General features: G+C 34.3%; 2 protein-coding genes across 9 annotated transcripts; both read left to right on the top strand.

The window, feature by feature from the left end:
• The first annotated feature begins 196 nt into the window (after positions 1–196).
• Positions 197–5,344, top strand: LOC141379357 (L-selectin-like). Its single transcript, XM_073933460.1, has 9 exons — positions 197–515; positions 613–685; positions 771–1,142; positions 1,227–1,334; positions 1,937–2,122; positions 3,924–4,103; positions 4,412–4,501; positions 4,609–4,627; positions 4,714–5,344. Exons 1-9 carry the CDS (start codon positions 513–515, stop codon positions 4,787–4,789), a joined length of 1,107 nt encoding a protein of 368 aa, XP_073789561.1. The 5' UTR covers positions 197–512; the 3' UTR covers positions 4,790–5,344.
• Positions 4,878–18,290, top strand: selp (selectin P). Of its 8 annotated transcripts, none has more exons than XR_012395698.1 (16): positions 4,878–5,345; positions 5,592–5,658; positions 7,116–7,484; positions 9,136–9,243; positions 9,319–9,504; positions 9,892–10,080; positions 11,367–11,552; positions 11,696–11,881; positions 11,975–12,163; positions 12,697–12,882; positions 13,263–13,448; positions 14,492–14,677; positions 14,862–15,047; positions 15,240–15,443; positions 16,118–16,364; positions 18,153–18,290. XR_012395698.1 is itself a non-coding variant. In XM_068215568.2 (16 exons), exons 1-16 carry the CDS (start codon positions 5,232–5,234, stop codon positions 18,215–18,217), a joined length of 2,730 nt encoding a protein of 909 aa, XP_068071669.1. In that variant the 5' UTR covers positions 4,878–5,231; the 3' UTR covers positions 18,218–18,290.
• Positions 18,291–18,444: the final 154 nt, after the last annotated feature.

The following is an 18,444-nucleotide window of genomic DNA, read 5'->3' as shown; positions in this document are numbered from 1 at the left end:
CGTTTAATCTTTCCTCACCTTCAACTACATGAACTCATTAGCATTGTGATTGCAATGAAAGGTTTTGTTGAAATAACCCAGGTCATGTTCATCTGGACGTATCCTGTGACTGTGTCCTTCCCTGAAACTGCATGTAATCAGGGGGAGGCTTTTAGGTAGCTGACGCTTAAAAACATTTTTTTAGAGTGTCCTTGAAGAGTTCAATGCCATCAATTACCAACATTTTATTATTCATAATATTATTTAAATATAGGGTTGATCTTATTTTGTCTAATTACATAAATAAAACCTTTTTTTTATTTAATCAAGAAATTTTTACATCTTTCCCGCTAGTTACATAATGTTAGTCAATCCTGTGATGAAACATCCTGCCATTTAATGCAAATGACCAATAAATATGACGGGAAAACCCTTTTTGAACAGACTTAAAGCAAAAGTGTCTTTATGTGTAGAAGAAAAAGAGTATTCTGCTGAAAACAAGTGACTGATTTAAAAGAGGACTGAAGAGGACCATGGTATGCATCTTTTAGGAAATTTTCCACTTTATTGTAAGTGTTTTGATTCATTACAAATATTAATATGTGCAACTAAATGGCTGTTTTTATTGTTTAGACTGAAGGTGGTGTAAAAAATAGAGCTATACTTGTGCACATAGGAGTTTTCTTGCCTCTCTGGATGATAATGGGTGAGTAGATTCTACCTTTATCCTTTTCATTAAAGAATTACATCAATTTGTGAAATAATATTAATCTTTCATGTCAAAATATTAGTCAATGTTGAAGGATGGACATATCACACACATACTGAAACAATGACCTGGAATGATTCAAGAAAGTGGTGTCAAACTCATCACACAGACATTGTGATGGTCCACAATGAAAACGTGACAAATGCTCTGAAAGAAAAGCTGCCAAAACTAAACTCTGCTCCTTACTACTGGATTGGAATGAAAAAGATCAATGACACTTGGATGTGGGTTGCCAATGGACAGGCTGCAGACTATATAAACTGGGCAGAAACAGAGCCCAATAATCGACTGTCTGAAGAAAACTGTGTAGAAATGTACATTACCAGCTTAAGCAAAAGTGGAAATTGGAACGATGATAGCTGCAGTAACCCAAAGTACCCCGTGTGTCACAAAGGTAAGAAGTTTTTTTAGTTTAATTTATTTCCCATGGGAGCATACTAGATCTTCATATATAAATAATCTGTATATTTTCTTTAAGCACACTGCCCTAACATAACGTGCGGTGATAGAAAAGTCTGTGAAGAACAAGTCAACGACTACAGCTGTGTGTGTAAACCAGGTTTCTTGGGGCCACAATGTGACACAGGTCAGAAATAAAGTATTTCAATACATACAACAACTACAAAGTTAATAAAATGAATTTTTATGGTTTATAGCTATTAATGAAGTGATTATACTTTAAAGTGATAGTTTGCAGAATGCTTTGAAGTGATGCAAATGCTGTTGGGTATAAGCGTAGAGTTGGGGTAGGGGGACAGAATACACAGTCTGTACTGTATAAAGGCATAACCTATATAGGAAGTCCCCATAAATGATGAAAACCCAACATTTATGTATTCTTCTGGCATTCATCACAGTGTTGGGAACAAAATGTGCCCTCAATATAGCAAAAACAGTAATTTTTAAGTTTATGGAAACATTTTTTGGTGCTTATGAGGCTTATAAATCACACAGGACAAAGTATTTTAGTTAAAGAGGTAGGTTTGGGGTAAGGGGACAGAATATACAGTCTGTATATGGTATAAAAACATGAAGTCGTGGCATGTGCCAATAAAGATAGCTGTAAAAATGTGCATGTGTATGATGATGGTGACTCTCTAAAGGGGTCTAAACAAATATACTTTGCTAAATATATAATACTACTACATATTATTGTAACTGACTATCTCTCTCTTTCTCTCTCTGCAGTTGTTTCATGTCCGCACCTCTCCACACCAACCAAAGGCTGGATGGAGTGCTCTGGACTGTACGGGAATTATTCCCTTGACTCAAAATGTCAATTCTCCTGTGCAGCTGGTTATAAACTGAAAGGCACAGCTGAGCTCAACTGCAATTCATCAGGTGCATGGAATGCACCTCTACCTTCCTGTGCAGGTATGGTATATTTTTCAGTATAATTTTATGTTTAAATCAATATTACCTCTTATTTTCTCCTGAGACCCCAAAAAAATTCTACAATTTAGAGTTTTTAAATTTTGTTTTTAGTTTTAGTTTTACAGCATGTCTACTGTAGTGGACCACAGGACCATTTTAGTTTGAAACGTCCCCCACTCAGACAACAAAACTGTAGAGGATATGGCTGTAAAGGGAAATTAATCCAATATTAATGTAACAAAACAAAATAATTTTTTTTTTGTATTGAAATCCCGGAAATAGTTTAGCCTGAAATAGAGCCGTACTTAAAAAAAGAAGAAAAAAAAAAGAAGTGATGTTAATCCAAAACAAATTTAACGTTACAGCAATTTAAAACTGATTGTCATTCTCTTATTGTCTCTAATTCTCTAATTGTCTGATTGTCATACTCTAAATCAGAGTCTCCCTCAACTATCTTATAAAGAATCCTCTCTGCTTCAGTTTTGCCTCCAACAACATGCAGCCATTAATTGAGATGGTCCTAGTGTTCACTATAGTGGACATTTTAAAAAAGGATGATATTTTGAAACACAAACAAGTTAACAGATTTGAAAGCTAAATGTATTGTTCCTGACACTTTAATAAACAAATATATATGTAATATTAATAGTAAAAAATCATTTAAAAAGCTAAATTTTACATACCTCTCTCCTTCCCATAAAATGTGCTTTTTTTGTTTGTCGGTCATTTTGGATGCAGTGTAAGAAGTGGTTCATAGCATGCCAGCCAATCAAATGACATATCACAAGAAAGCTCAGGATGTCATCTGAACAGTATAACAGGACTTGACAGAGTAGCTCAAAAAATTCAAAGAAAATTCATGAAAACGCAATGTCCACTACAGAGGACATAAGTCAATGCGCGGGGTCTCAGGAGGATATATACCTTATTTTTCAATGACGCAAGACTTATGATTCATTATGAGAAGAATATACATTAACGTTCACTATACAGACAAACCAGTTTATATTTCAGACAGTGCACTAAAACAATATATTAACTCAGCATCTATATGCATTATATGTTAATGTTGTATTTGAGACTTTGAATTGAGAGCTTCTCTAATTAAATGTATTGTATTTAATCTGTGGTTTACTGATGATTGGTAGAGCTACAACACAAACACAAAGTCTATATCATCAGATATATATTAGAAGACCACTTTCATTTATTGTATTTAAAGTTTGAGTAAAATATGAATATTTGTTTTATTCTATAAAAGTATGATTTCTTTTAACAAATATCACTTAAATATATTGTGTTTTTTCAGACAATTGGTCAGAATAATAAAATATTTCCATTTGTTTTGACTGAAAATCAGGGTTATTCCACCACACATTGTTTTTTTTAACACTTCTAAAGTTTACATTAGTATTGTGTTGTCTAAAAGTTCATATATTAAATTTTTATTTTTAGCCAAAACATTCTCTAAATCACAAAAAACAATTGTATTTGGAAGGTCAGTAGTTTAAAAAATAAAGATTAGTAAAGATTAAATCTAGTGAAACTAGTTTTTCAATAGCTGGACTTTTTTTGCATGCTTTTTCTTACACATTTTTGACCACCTCAATTTTCAGCAAAAATTAATTAACAAAAATAAATCCAATAAATGTTTATGCTCATGTATTGTAAAATGGTGTACTTTAGTTTGACATGAGCCACTGAGGTCCACCCGTTTTCAAGGTCTAATCACCAAGAATTTATCACCTTCCACTTTTCTATCATTTATTATGTGAGATTAAGTTTTGCTTTCCTGTTGCAGCGGAGTGTTTTCCCCTTCTGTTGTTTGGTGGTAGACTGATAAACTGCACTGAAGCACATGACAGCTCTAGGTCTGCCTGTACAGTTCAGTGTCCTCCTGGTCATCTGCTGCTGGGTTTTTCTCGGTTTTCCTACAGAGCTGACGATACATGGGAATGTGCATATCCAATGATGTGTGCAAGTAAGTTTGTACTTTACAGTTGTGCACCACATTTATTAAGTATAGTTTATTTTGTGATCTTACATTAAAGAAATGTTTGGAAAACCCTAAACTTATTTTTATTTTACATATATAAATAATCCTGAATAAAAAGCATTGAAAAGTAACATTTAGTCAGTATTATTTCCACCTATTAGAGGGCAGAAAGCTTTCATGTTTATTTAATGAAATTATATAGATGTGAATGTGAATAAATAACAGATTAATCATGATTTATGAATATAAAAAGATTTAGAGTGCTCACTGACACTTGTTTTATCGTTCCTCAGGCTATATCCATTTTCTAATTGCACTTTTGGCATCGGCTGTCATCTCAATGTTTTGTGGTTGTTTATGTGGTTGCTGCATCTGCAGAAAGAGTGAGTTTTGTGATCTTTAATTTATAATTTATAATATACCACAATTACAGTATGTATGAAGAAAAATATATCATCTAATATTTTTTCCTTTTAAATTTTGGCTTTAGGTAAAAAGGTAACATCAAGGTAATTTGTTGTTATGTGTAATTTTGTTTTAGCATTACCACTGATTTGGATGTATGGAAATCTTAATTCACAATGTTTTCTTGTAGAACACAACAGGAGACTATAAATCCAGCATATGAAGCAGAACCTCCGCCACTAGAGGGTCCTCTATGTTCAGCATAACCATTTTGGTCTTTTTTCTTCTTTATTTCATTCTATTTATATGCTTTGTATTCTCAAACATGAAAAAAATAAGAATCTTTAGTATTTATTTGTTTTTAAGAAAAGCAAGACAATATTTTTGGTATGTCGATTGAAGAGTTGAGATGCAAAAACCTCTAAATGCCATCTGAAAAATTCTTCTGAGCATTTTTGGCAAGCTCCTGTGTGTATGTTCAGTAAATCCACTTTTTTTGGCAAAAAATAGGTTCTTTGCATTGCCTTTAAAGTGAAATAACTAAACAAAAATATTGGAGGCTGAAGAAAAATGCTTATATAGGAGAAAATTTCAGATGGGACTTAAAGGTTTTTGCATCTGAACTCTTCAATTGTCTTTTACAAACAGTTGTGAAATGTGTCCTTTTAATGACAGCGCTATTACACAATTTCCCGTGACTTGTTTCCCATGCAGTGCAACTGTCTAAATAGTAAATCACATTTGACAGTAATTTTGTATGCATTGCTCTGTAAATTTCCTTTCAGATTTCATGCAAATAAAACTGAATTGTGTCAAAAAAAGGTAAGGCTTGCTTTTTATTACAGTTATGTGTGTGTATGTTATATAGGGTATGAATCTAAAAATGAACTTTTAAAGCATTTAGACCTCTGAAGCCTTTAGTTTGATAACATGCATAAGTAATTAGTAATTATCTATTATTATTTATTATCATGTTACCTTTGTTAATAACTAATTAATTCATTTCTAAATGTGAAAGTTGGGTTGAAAAATAAATGACCACCTCCATGCGTTTCTCACGTTCCTCAGATGGTTTTGTTGGTGCATATTACTCTATTTTCTGGATCTCTGGTATTTATGACTGGAATGTATAATGGTATGTTCTCATTTAATCTATTTCTTTATTGACATTTTCACACCAAGAACTAGAACTATAATGACAGCCATATTAGGATCTGTTTTAAAAAAAAGTATGTACTGCTGCTCATCCAAATTTAGGTTTTACAAGAAACTCTTGTAAAGATGTATATATATTTTTAATCTCTACATTTTAAAATTATAATCTTGGCTGAGCAGGTTATTGTGTGGCTGTTTGTGACAGAAGAATGCATAAAAATACAAATAATACATATATATATTAAAAAACTGTCACCTGGATTTGGGTGTAACATGGTTGCTTTGACATTTTACCTAAACACAGGCCTATTGAAAGAGGTGGTTCTTTTCTCTAAAAAAAAAGTGGACACTTGCAGTTATTCACCTAGTTTTCTATTTATTTATCAGGTTAAAATACTGCATTTTAGTGATATTTTAAGAACTAAGCATTGCTGGATTAGCTTGTCAGATGGTGTACGAAAACTATTTTCTACAATTTTGTTGAAGTGCTTACATTAAGTAAGTTTTTTTTACATAATGTTATGAGATTAGCATTTAAAAAAAATTCATAAAGAAATATGAACATTTATTATTATCAATTTATCTTCAATCACATAAAAAAACAATTAGGAATCTGTTAAAACTTGCTTTAAACTTGTTTTAACTGTAGCCTATAGGTAGGCCCACATGAAATCTACACCCAAAGAAATCCCGCTGATTTTTTTGCCAATCATTAGGTCTATGTATTTACTTGTGTAAATGTGTATTTATTTCATTTTTAAATTTGTTTCACAAATATTATTGTGATATAATAATAATATTAAAATGTCCATATGATTTATTTACAATAGTGTGTAAAGTAATATTTTCTGTCTTTTAGTAGATATATATATAATACGAGAGACTTGCTTTGTTTACCAAATAAGTGGAACTAATTGGATTTGCATTATAAACATTAAATAAGTTAAAAATGTAGAATTATTTCAAATATTGTTTAATATATGTTTTATTTATGATATTGCTAAAATCATTCCGCATAGATCCACAGATTTTGTACAAAATTCTCCACAGAAATAGCCAAAAATATGCGCAGATTCTATCTGGCCCTACCTAGGCAAATAACAAACTGGACAGCTCATTCAATTTTCCTCAGTCAGAATTTGGCCATTTGAAAAACTACAATTTTAATTTGTATTAAAGCCTTCTTCTATCGATTGTTTTCACAATTTATGTTGGCATAGTAGTCAAATGGGACAAGTGAGCCCATGTAGGAACTTTGTCAGTGGGGCTTTCGAACCACCCACCCTGGCTAATTTTATAAAATTTTTAGACAGCAAGGGGCTGTACACTGCATTGATTGAATAAGTTAAGCAGTAAATTAGGCGATTACCGTGAAAGTCCTTTTTGTTAACAAACATTAACAGTCACATTTTTATGCCACGCCACTGTGTTTATCAGTCAATGCCTGGACTTACCATTACAACATCGACAGTAAGTTGGACTGGACAGCAGCTCGTCAGTGGTGTCAAACGCATTTCACGGATATGGTGGCCATCCAAAACCAGGCAGAAATTGCATACCTCAACGAAATCCTCCCCTTCCATCGGGCATACTACTGGATTGGCATTAGGAAGATTGACGGCCATTGGACATGGGTTGGGACCAAAAAGCGCTTGACCGTCGAAGCAGCAAACTGGGCGACAAATGAACCGAATAACCAGGGGACTGGAGAAGACTGTGTGGAGATTTACATCAAGAGGAACAAAGACACTGCCAAGTGGAACGACGAGAGGTGCAGCAAGAAGAAAGCAACTGTGTGTTATTTAGGTGAATTTTAATTGTAAACATATTTAAAAGTTGTATATTTATTCATGATTTAATATACCATAAATACTTATATGTGATAATTATATATGATAATCAGTGTGCGAATTACAAGTGGTTTGGGGGGATTGACCCCCTCATTAACGCTTGATCACCCCTAAAAGAGGTGAAAACAAGATGTATAGGGAGTCAGGTGTTTAATACTGAGAAATATTTAACTCTGATCAGTATTTTAAATTATAATGTTAATAATTAAAACAATAGATAATAAAAATACACATTGGGTGTCACAGTAGTGCAGTGGTTAGTACTGTCAGCTCACAGCAAGAAGGTTGAAGCTCCAGCTGGGTCAGTTGGCATTTCTGTGTGGAGTTTGTATGTTCTCCCCGTGCTGGCATGGGTATCCTTCAGGTGCTCCAGTTTTCCCAACAAGTTCAATGACATGCGCTATAGGTAAATTGGGTAGGCTAAATTGTCTGTAGTGTATGTATGTAAATGAGTGTGTATGGAGGTTTCCCAGTGATGGGTTGCCGCTGCGTAAAACATATGCTGGATAAGTGGGTGGTTCATTCCGCTGTGGTCAACCTAGATTAATAAAAAGACTAAGTTGAAAGGAAATTGAATGAATAAATAAATACACATCTGACCACACCTGTAACGGGTCAAACAATTGCTAATGTATAATTGCGCCAATCTATTCGAGAAAAAAGTCTGAAAGTGGCAGATCTAGAGCACCAATAAGACATTGTGTTCACAAGACTTTGTTTTCTTGTAAAATAGGTGTTTGTATCCATATTTAGCCTGAAAATAAAATCAACTTAGACGCATAGTTCGTAGTTTAACCTACAGTAACATCTGAAATAGCTAATCAGAGAATACTGCAGGTCAGAGTACACTAAATATTTCTCAAAATGCTGGACTGCAGGCACAGGACATCAACATGATGTCATGTTGACATTGTACCCCAACATCGTGGGGATGTTGGATTTTGTTTGGAAATGAAAATCAGGTTGACCTCAGAACACGACATCAGGCCAACGTCGATGTTCATTGTCCATCCTAAAATCAACCAAATATCAACATCTACTTATGTTTCACCTTAAAGTTGTGTGGAAGTTACCACTATGACATCCATCAGACGTTGGATTTTGGTCACTTTACAACACAAAATAAAATCAACCAAATATCAACGTTGTTTGATGTCGTTATTGGACTTCAAAATAACATTATCCTTAGATGCTGACTAGACATTAAATTTTGGTCACCTCACATCATGACCTAAATCTAACCTAATATTAACATCTTATGATGTTGTGTGCCTGCTGGGTGAAAACTTAAATATGTTTTATTAATAAACTAGATGTAATAAAAAATAAATACATAAATGACTTAAGCATGTATTAAACCAACTAACCGAAACAGTTGACCTCCTGATCATCAATGTATAATTCGCACACTATGACAAAATACATCAGTAATTATTTAAACAGACTTTTTTATGTGCATGGCTAAATGATAGTTTATAATGTAATTGTATAATTTATTTAAAGCATGGATTTTGAATGTTCAGTCAGGTATTTAACAGATAGCTATTTGCTGTTTAATTCACATTTAACTTTGTAGTATGATACAAATGAAATGTTATTGACTGCAGCCTCTTGCACTGAGATATCCTGCAGTGAGCATGCTAGGTGTGTGGAGACTATTGGGAACTACACATGTCAATGTGACGCTGGATTCATGGGTCCACGCTGTGAAGAAGGTGCAGTAGAACCAGTCCAAACTCAAAATGTTAATTGTGTGTTTTCTTGCTAAGTGACCATTTACACTATTGCAGTTGTCCAGTGCCAGCCAGTTGAAAACCCACAGCAAGGTCTTGTGAAGTGTGACGGCGCCTTTGGAGAGTTTAACTTTAACTCATCATGCCAGTTCCAATGTGCCACTGGTTTCAATCTGGTGGGGGCAGAGAGGATACACTGCTTGACAACAGGACATTGGAACGACACCCTTCCTGTTTGTCAGGGTATGGACCATACTGGGTTGCTATGCATAAATTGTACTTCACAGCTTAAAAATCATTGTTGATTCACATAACATTCATGGAAATTTTCCAGTCCACAAAAGGTTGTTAAAGATAAGTTCTTCTTTATTTTAAAGAGTGTTTAGTAACTCTATTTATTAGCTTATATGTGAGCAATGGATTTATGTCTGCATGTCTACAGTAGAGATGTCCTGTGCTGATGACCAGTTTTTTTTTTGCAGGTCTCTTTCAAATTTTTTGTGAAAAGTACTAATAATTTCTTCTTTTTTTTTCAGGGTGGGTAATAAACAAAAAAAACTATTTGAATGTTATTGACAATTTGTTGTTTGTTGTTTGATTTTACTTGTTAAAAATGTTGTACCATTACAGCTGTCAAATGTCAGGCAATCATTGATGCCCCTCGTGGTTGGACAATGATCTGCACTCATCCGCTTTCCATGAATAGCTTCAACTCCAGCTGTGAGTTTGAGTGTAAGGAGGGTTTTGAGCTCAATGGTTCAAAGACAACCTGGTGTGACCACACTGGCCACTGGACAGACAAAGCCCCCACTTGCACAGGTACAGAGTTGCTGATTCATAAACACTGAATATAAATGTAGATTAGGCTTAACAAAGGCCACATAATGGACAGATTACAATTAGTGTCCCAGTAAGCATTTTTCTTTTTAAAGGATGTCTAACAGACGTCTGAACATAGTCATTTTGGCTACAAGAAAGCTAAATTTGGGCTGTTAGTGAAAATCTAATAGACATCTAAGAATAGGCCAAAAGTAGACAAGTCGTCAAATAAACAGACATAAATGACCACACATACTGTTTAAAGTCTGTCTATTTGACAACTAGTCTAGTTTTGGGCTATTCTATGTCTATTAGATTTTCACTGACAGCCCAAGTTTAGCCTTGTTTTAACCAAGATGTCTACGTTTAGATATTAATAAACATAAAATTGTTTGCTGGGGTACTGTAGTAAGTGCTGATAGCAAATAATAGTGCACTTCCCTTCAATTCTTGTGAAACATTTTAATGTTTTGTAAGACTGCTAAGACACACTCTGGAACTGTATGTCCTGTAAAAAAAAATCTGTTTTTCCACACCCTTTTTGTTCTCACAATATTTTACTAATATATAATGGGTTTGACAGTGAAGGGCTAATGTGTGCAGTATACTATACCTTATTACTATAACTGTATTTGGAGTTTACTATATTTTCATTTCTCGTAGCAAATGAAAAAATTATCTCAACCTTTAAAAAAATCTCAGCTGAAACCCGTCATCACTACATCGGATTCTTTCATCTTGTTAAAGTATTTTTCATAATGTCTTTTTGCCTTGCATTGATGTAAGTGAAAGTGATTTCCTCTGTTTTGAAGGCTCCTAAAAGGCTCAATGTTTATATTTTTGAGAGGAGATAAAGCCATGATAGCATATTTAGTCGATGATCAATAAATTTAAGGCAATTTAGATAAATAAAAAAAAAATGTATTACAGCTTTAAAGTTCACGTGAAATGGAAGTTTAGAGTTTTATTATAGGATGTTGATGTACTTTCAACTGAAACGAGTTAAGTAGAGGGTGTGGTTTTCTTTTTGTGCATTATTTTCTAAGAGGGGTCTGGTTAAAAATATAGGGATGTCAAACCGACGTCAACAGAGAAGGACTGCCATTCCAAATGCCAAGCAAATTATCAGGCTTTAATTGAAAATTAACTTCAGTTGATTGACTTCATTCAACATTAATTGTTCACCTGAAGAATAACAATATGCGCTAGTAAAATAAACCTTGTGCAGTTTTGTAATCCTTCAATCATCATAACCATTTAATCAATATGGTTTGGATTTATCACAGTGGTGACCTGTAATCCCCTCCTGGCCCCTGCAAATAGCAGTTTGGCCTGTGCTGATCCACTGGGAAAATCCTCCTTCCGTTCTTCTTGCAATGTTACCTGTGATGAGGGATACAAACTAAGAGGAAGAGCCGCACTAACCTGCCAGAGAGAAGGCAACTGGTCAGCACCATTGCCTGTATGTGAAGGTGGGATACATGATTCCTCAATGTCATACTGAGCTACTGAATCTAAATTTTTAACACAATGTGAGCTCTGGAGAAACTATGTACTATTAAAATATACTATTTCACACTCTAAAATCTCTGTTTTGTTTGAATCATTTTGTCAGTGGTAAAGTGTGACTCACTGAAACCCATCGCGAACGGCTCCTACCAATGTCATGACTCTGTCGATGAGTTTTCTTATGGCTCCACTTGTTGGTTTAAATGTGATTCTGGTTTTGTCCACAATGGTACAAATTCCACTCACTGCACCAAACAGGGGAACTGGAGTCATATATCACCTATTTGTCATGGTATCGTTCATTATTCACTGTACTAAGATATCTTCAGTTACTGTAAGTTCAACATATTCAGTTTACCATGTTTTAATTCTGGATTCCCCACAGCTGTACAGTGTCCTCCTCTCTCTGATACACCAAAATATGGAAGTGTGAGCTGTGTACACCCCCTGTCTACCAATAGCTACAACTCCAGCTGTGAGTTTAAGTGTGAGGAGGGTTTGGTGCTCAGAGGCACAGATTCCACTCATTGTGATCACACTGGGCACTGGACAAACACAGCACCTATTTGTACAGGTTTGTTATCAGTTCTTATCATAATGGATGATGTAATACCAATGCATATGTGGAATATTATTATTTAGTTTGCATAGAAAGCTATAATTTTAAAGCATTGTTCACGCAAAACTGAAAATTCAGTTTGATTTTACTTTCTTCTGTTGAACACAAAAGAAGATATTATGAAGGAAACTGGAAACTATTGACTTCCATAGCATTTGCTTTTCTAAAAATTCTTCTTTTGTGATCAACTAAAGCTAGAAACTCATAAAAGTTTGCAACCACTTGAGGGTTAGTAAATAGTGAGTACATTTTCTTTTTTTTAGGTGTACTGTCTCTTTAAGAAGTTTACATTTATTAGGCATTTTATATAGCAATTTGTGGAATTGGTTGACCCAATTATGCTCAATTTATATAGTTGTGTGTATCCAAATTGACTTCATGGTTTACTTCTTTAATGTCATAGGAAGGGGGAATGTTTTAACTCAGTACATTATTTCACTAGTATAGATAATGGTAAAAATTAATCACTGATATCATATATATTTCAGCTGTTGCTTGTGACCCTCTCGTGACCCCTGTGAATAGCAACCTGACCTGTGCCAATCCATTAGGGAAGTTCTCTTTTCGTACTTCTTGTGAGGTTATTTGTGAGGTGGGATACAAACTCAGAGGAGATACAACACTCAACTGTCTGAGTAATGGCAACTGGTCAGCACCAACGCCTGCATGTAAAGGTGGGGTTCAGCGGGTTTTAATCAATCATTTAAATCAAATAATCACAATCACTGAAATGTCATGTTATGGTATGAAACTGAATGAAACATAGTTCTATCATTACTATTGCAAAAACATTTGAGTACAATCTTAGAGAATAAGTGACAGAAAGAATTGACTGTAGGAGCATTGTAATACAACATCAGTTATTTATATATCTAAAATGTATAGGGTACAAAATAGTTCTCGACAAGACTGAGTTGTTAATAAATCCAAAATGTATAATCTCCTCTTGCAGCAAACAAAATTTCTCGACAGAGTGACGTCACATATTTACCATGAAATAATTATTAACAGATTGGTATAAAGGCATGTCCTCATGCTGTTTTCCTCTTTTCAGTCATAAGATGTGAAGCTCTGGAGTCTGTTCATCATGGTTCTGTACACTGTCATGACCTGCTGGAGGAGTTCAGCTATGGCTCTGAGTGCTGGCTTGAGTGTGAAGCTGGATTTACTTTGAATGGAACTAATTCCACTTACTGCACCTCACAAGGGAAGTGGAAGCAGGAGCTTTCTGTCTGTCAAGGTAAACAAACTCTTGTTACTCTTAAATAAGATGGTTAAAAGCAAAACAGACCTTATTGTGCTATTAAATCTTGTTAAATGTGAACAACACCACAAAGTTGTAACCTAATTGCATGGGAATCTGAGAAACTTGGGACTTTATTTCTACCCCCAAGTTGGGGGTGTGTCTGTGAGAAGACTTGCCGGCTGCACTGCTTTTTTTGTATGCTTTTTTGTTGTCATTTATAATAAAACTGTCATAATATATTTAAGCCATTAGCCATGTGCCCAAACATGCTAACCATGTGTAAACATGTTCAAAAACAAGAGCATGCTAGCAAGATGCATATTTAGTAAATTGCTAAATAATTCTAAATGTTTTGAAACATTAAGCATGTGATAGAATGTGTTAGCAAAATGGTAAAAACATGCTAGGTATGTGCTAAATCATGTTAACAACATGCCAAAATATGCTAGTCAACATTTTTTTCTGTCTGTCTGCTCTTTGTATGTTTCCTGCTTACCCATGCAGGGCCAGTTTGGGCATAGTGAGGGCTTCCTGGGGGATAAGTGAGGCTTACCCATGCAGGGCCAACTCTAATGGGCCAACATTTAGCCATTAATTAAACTCTCATGAGCCTGCTCTGGGCTCGAATGAGCTAGCCAACACTGATAACATTACTGAGCCTGCAGCTCTGGGCTAGCCCACACTGGGCCAGGTTAGATTTGGTGTGAGCTTGCCATAGCCTGCAGGGCCCTGCACGGGTATGTTTGTTAGGTTAACTCTGCACTATCATACACTTTTTGTAATATTTATTTCCTTGAAGAACTTTTTACATCCATGGAATCAATCTTTTCCACAAAAGAATGTAGCCTACTATGTTCATTAAAATGTTCTTCATTCTAAGAAAAAAAATATTCCCAACTATTAATTATTCATTATTATGTTTTCACAAAAATTCAAACAAGTATAAAAAAGCACAACCTTTAGCACTGCTATATTCATAGTAAGATTTCATGGACAGTAAAGTCGTGTCACAGATCTTCTGATTCTCTATCCAACAGCACAGCAGTGCAGCTCATTAACTGACCCCTCTCATGGTAGTTTAACCTGCACACATCCCCATGGACAGTTCAGCTTTGGTACAGTGTGTGAAGTAAGCTGTCAGGCAGGCTTCAAACTGCACGGCACACCCAAAATGGAGTGTTTGGAGATGGGGAAGTGGACAGACACCCCACCCTTTTGCTTGGGTAATCACTGATGACTCTTCCCCTTTTTCCATTGCACATCATCATGTATATATTCATTGTATACCTTGTAATAATTTCTGTCCCCTTAGTAAATGTTAAAATGTTACATCTAAACTTCATGATATGACCAAGTCAATCAGATTATATATGCTAACGTTTAATCATGTTATTATTTTTTACATAGCTCAAGAGTGCCCTCTTTTGAGCGCTCCAGAAAATGGCTGGATGAATTGCTCTCATCCTCACTCTCTGTTTAGCTATGAATCCCAGTGTCTTCTGGGGTGTGAGACTGGCTTTGAGTTAACAGGAGAGCCAGATATACAGTGCTCAGCTTCTGGGAACTGGAGTCAGGAGATGCCTTCGTGTGCTGGTACTTGACAAACACAAAATTATTTGGGAACCATTTCTTATTAATGAACATTCTTAACAGTATAACTAAACTATACAAGTTATATAATCTTTTCCTACTAAAAAAACAAAGTAAAAATTGCTTGCTAGGCTTTCCCTATTAAATATGCACTGATATTAATGTATACATATATATTTCTCCTTTGAATGTCAGTTGTTCATTGTGAGCCCCTCTGGCTTACTCATCTTTCTGATCTGGGACCTCCACCCTCAATGAACTGTTCTCACCCCCATGGAAACTTTAGCTTTGGATCTCAGTGTATGTTCTGGTGTGCAAACAGTCATGAGCTCAATGGAACCAGTCAGCTTGTCTGCACCTCCAATGGGTACTGGACTCATTCACCACCCATTTGTGTTGGTAAGTCCAAATTCCCCCTGAACCTAAGTTATTGTATGACCAGGAACATATCAATTTGAACAGGCAATTGAACCAAGAGTGAAAGCACTCTTAAGGGCATAGTCCACCTAAAATTGAAAATTTCCTCACCATTTACATTTAATAGCTTTACTTTTATATCACTGCTTAAGCCATTCAGTTTGGCTTATATTCACATGTGTTTATATAAACTCTTTTATTTGAACACTCTTTGATGTGAATAAATGAACGATTTCAGCATGCAGTACTAAGATCTTGAAGGAGGTGGGGCAAATTAAATATTAGAGAGCATTGGATTAGTTAGAAAATGTATGAGTATGAGGAGACCTCAATAAAATGATTGATTCCTTTCGCTGGAAGTGCCAAAGTTATTTAATTATGCTACTTATTTGCTTCCATACCAAACCAATGCTTTGTGAATGTTTATTTCTTCAAAATGAGACGTTTGTCACTGTTTTGGAGCACACTAGATTATAGTAAAATATATTATTTTAGGACTAACATATTGATACTAAAACCTAAAAAACTTTCATTTTGATGTGATGAGACTAGATATTTGTAAGGATGTTGGGAAAAACAGTCACCGATATCCATAATACAAACAAAAGCTGTTTTCCCCCAATATTCGTCAGTATGTCTTTCTTTGTGTTCAACAGAAGAAAGAAACTCAAACAGACTTGGAGTAAATGGAAGGGAAGATAATAATGGCAGTACTTTTGGGTGAACAATCCATTTAATTGCACTTACAAAGGATGTTACTAAAATATTTTGTGTTTCCAGTAAAGGAGATGTCAGTGAGTGCCAGTATGCTGATATATGCTGCTGTGGGAGCTGTTTCTTCAGCTGGTTTACTTTTACTGGGTGGACTTATATTTTTGTTGACTCGCCAAATCACCAAAAAAGGTATAAAATAATTCCATTCAACTGTTGGCATAATTGTAGTTTATTAGCATTTGGTAACAACATTAGCTGGTTGGTATTTAACAAAAAGCTCAATACTGCTAGCAAAACTGTTTGTAATATTTATTTGGGGTTGTTGTAATAGGCTGGATCAATTATGTTTTGATGTAATGCAACAAATATCAATATGTATTTCCAGTTTTTCACCCAAAATATTTACTTGTTTTACTCGTATAACTTATAATATATCATTTCATTTTTATATAAACTTATCATTTCCTCAAAAAACTGTAGAGAGGAACACGGGAGGTAGAGAAAGCGTTTTTATCTAATTCTATATAGATCGGCTATGAAGCGCATGTTTGTATCAATGTTTGTATGTAATGAAGAGTGCTGGTGAAATGGTTATTTTGACATGGATATAGTAATTTGCTAAAAAAAAAAAAAAGATTATTAGTTTTAATGTCCACCTTACAGAATGTAAAATTGTGATCAAAATTAAATCTATGTCTAAGAAACTCTGAAGATGGGTAAATATCATTAAATATTTTAATGTGTACTAGCTTTAGGAGATATGGGGATGGAAAGAAACATCGTTCTTAATTCGATAATAGAGCTAATACTAGCTTGTATTGGAAGTTTATCCTGGGTTAATATTGATCTTATTAATTTATTAGGCCTTTCACTCTGAATAAAATCTGGTCCATTCATCAACAAATAAGGCAGATGAAGGGTGTCATTTACATTGATGACCACATTACTAACCATCAATAGAAATGCCCTCGGAATAGATTTCAATACCCTATTGTGTTGCTGTGATCACATTCAAAAGTACATTTTTCACAAACATTTCTGTGGCTCAGAACCTCGCCCTCTCTGTCTAATAGATGGACAACCGACCAAACACCTCTAATGTTTGTAAGAAAACAAATACCTATTGTTCCAAATTGGTGAACGTGGGGAAACATTATGTTTGGAAATTCTTTATGCTTATAAAAATATATATATACTTATGAAATTCTGATCATTTAAGAGCGAGTTTTTGTATTGAAAAATCACAACGTAATAAGAGATCTATTCCACCTACACTCTAAAAAATATATTTTTATGATATAAAGCTATAAACTATTATCACTAAGCAAGATACCCCCATCTTTATAATACTTCGTTATTGTTTTTTTTTTTTAGCATAATGAACTTTTCTCTTCCAAATAAAATTATAATTCAACTGATTAATTAAATAAATCTTCTTGTAAAAAAATGGGAAGGGAACTAGCAGGGTAAATACTTCTAGAAAGAGAGTCCCCTTTGCTAATAAAAAATTGAAATGTTTCTATTTCTACAAAAATGTTTCTGTTTTTACATTCAGAAATTCTATTAGAAATATTAAGTGTATCACTTAGTTCTTTATCTTTAGTGATTACAATGGCAAGATATTTAATAGTAGATTTAACTGAAATAATGCAAATTTGAGTTATTAATAAAAAACCCAATAAATGTTAAAAATAATTCAACAAAGCACCAAATATTTTTATCTCAACCAGTTAAATAATAACTTAGCGTTTTAAAGAGTACTTTAAGTATGTGTGTGTTTTGTTGTTGTTGTTTTTACAGTGGGCATCAATGGTTTCTAAAACTGTGGGGTTATCATTTTTCCCAAATTAAAAGCTAGTTTTTAACATTATATGGACAAGTAAAAGATGAAAGAAGGTTTTGTCTGTTGAACTAATTCTTTAACTAGCATCATTTGTTTTAACAGAATCCTAACACATTTTTTCTTCTCCCCTGCAGCTCATTACAGTCTGAATAAATCCTCATTGGAAGGAGACTTAAACCTGGCATTTGAATTAAATTAAATCTATGTCAATTCCTACTAAATGAAATTGTTCATGTTGTTTTGTACTTGCAATAAATGAATTAATACGTGAATAGATTTGTGTTGTCTGTTCGATATCAGCCCATGTCAATAGTTACTTTCACAGCCTTTATACTATTTTATTTATTATATCTATATATTTTATTTATACTAGTTATAATAGGGTGATGTGCAGGGTCATTCTTCATGGCACTCTCACTAGGTATG

Source organism: Danio rerio, chromosome 20 (assembly GCF_049306965.1).
Source record: "Danio rerio strain Tuebingen ecotype United States chromosome 20, GRCz12tu, whole genome shotgun sequence".
NCBI classification, from domain to species: domain Eukaryota; kingdom Metazoa; phylum Chordata; class Actinopteri; order Cypriniformes; family Danionidae; genus Danio; species Danio rerio.
The sequence above is the reverse complement of the archived record's forward strand: the minus strand, read 5'-3'. Positions and strand labels throughout refer to the sequence as shown.

Excerpts from the sequence above, each read along its gene's own strand:
- LOC141379357 (XM_073933460.1), top strand. Across the intron at positions 686-770 it reads GCCTCTCTGGATGATAATGG|TCAATGTTGAAGGATGGACA; the intron begins GTGAGTAGATTC and ends TCAAAATATTAG. Across the intron at positions 1,143-1,226 it reads GTACCCCGTGTGTCACAAAG|CACACTGCCCTAACATAACG; the intron begins GTAAGAAGTTTT and ends ATTTTCTTTAAG.
- selp (XM_068215568.2), top strand. The coding sequence starts at position 5,232 with ATGCAGTGCAACTGTCTAAATAGTAAATCACATTTGACAGTAATTTTG. Across the intron at positions 9,505-9,891 it reads CACCCTTCCTGTTTGTCAGG|CTGTCAAATGTCAGGCAATC; the intron begins GTATGGACCATA and ends GTACCATTACAG. Across the intron at positions 15,444-16,241 it reads TTCACCACCCATTTGTGTTG|TAAAGGAGATGTCAGTGAGT; the intron begins GTAAGTCCAAAT and ends TTGTGTTTCCAG.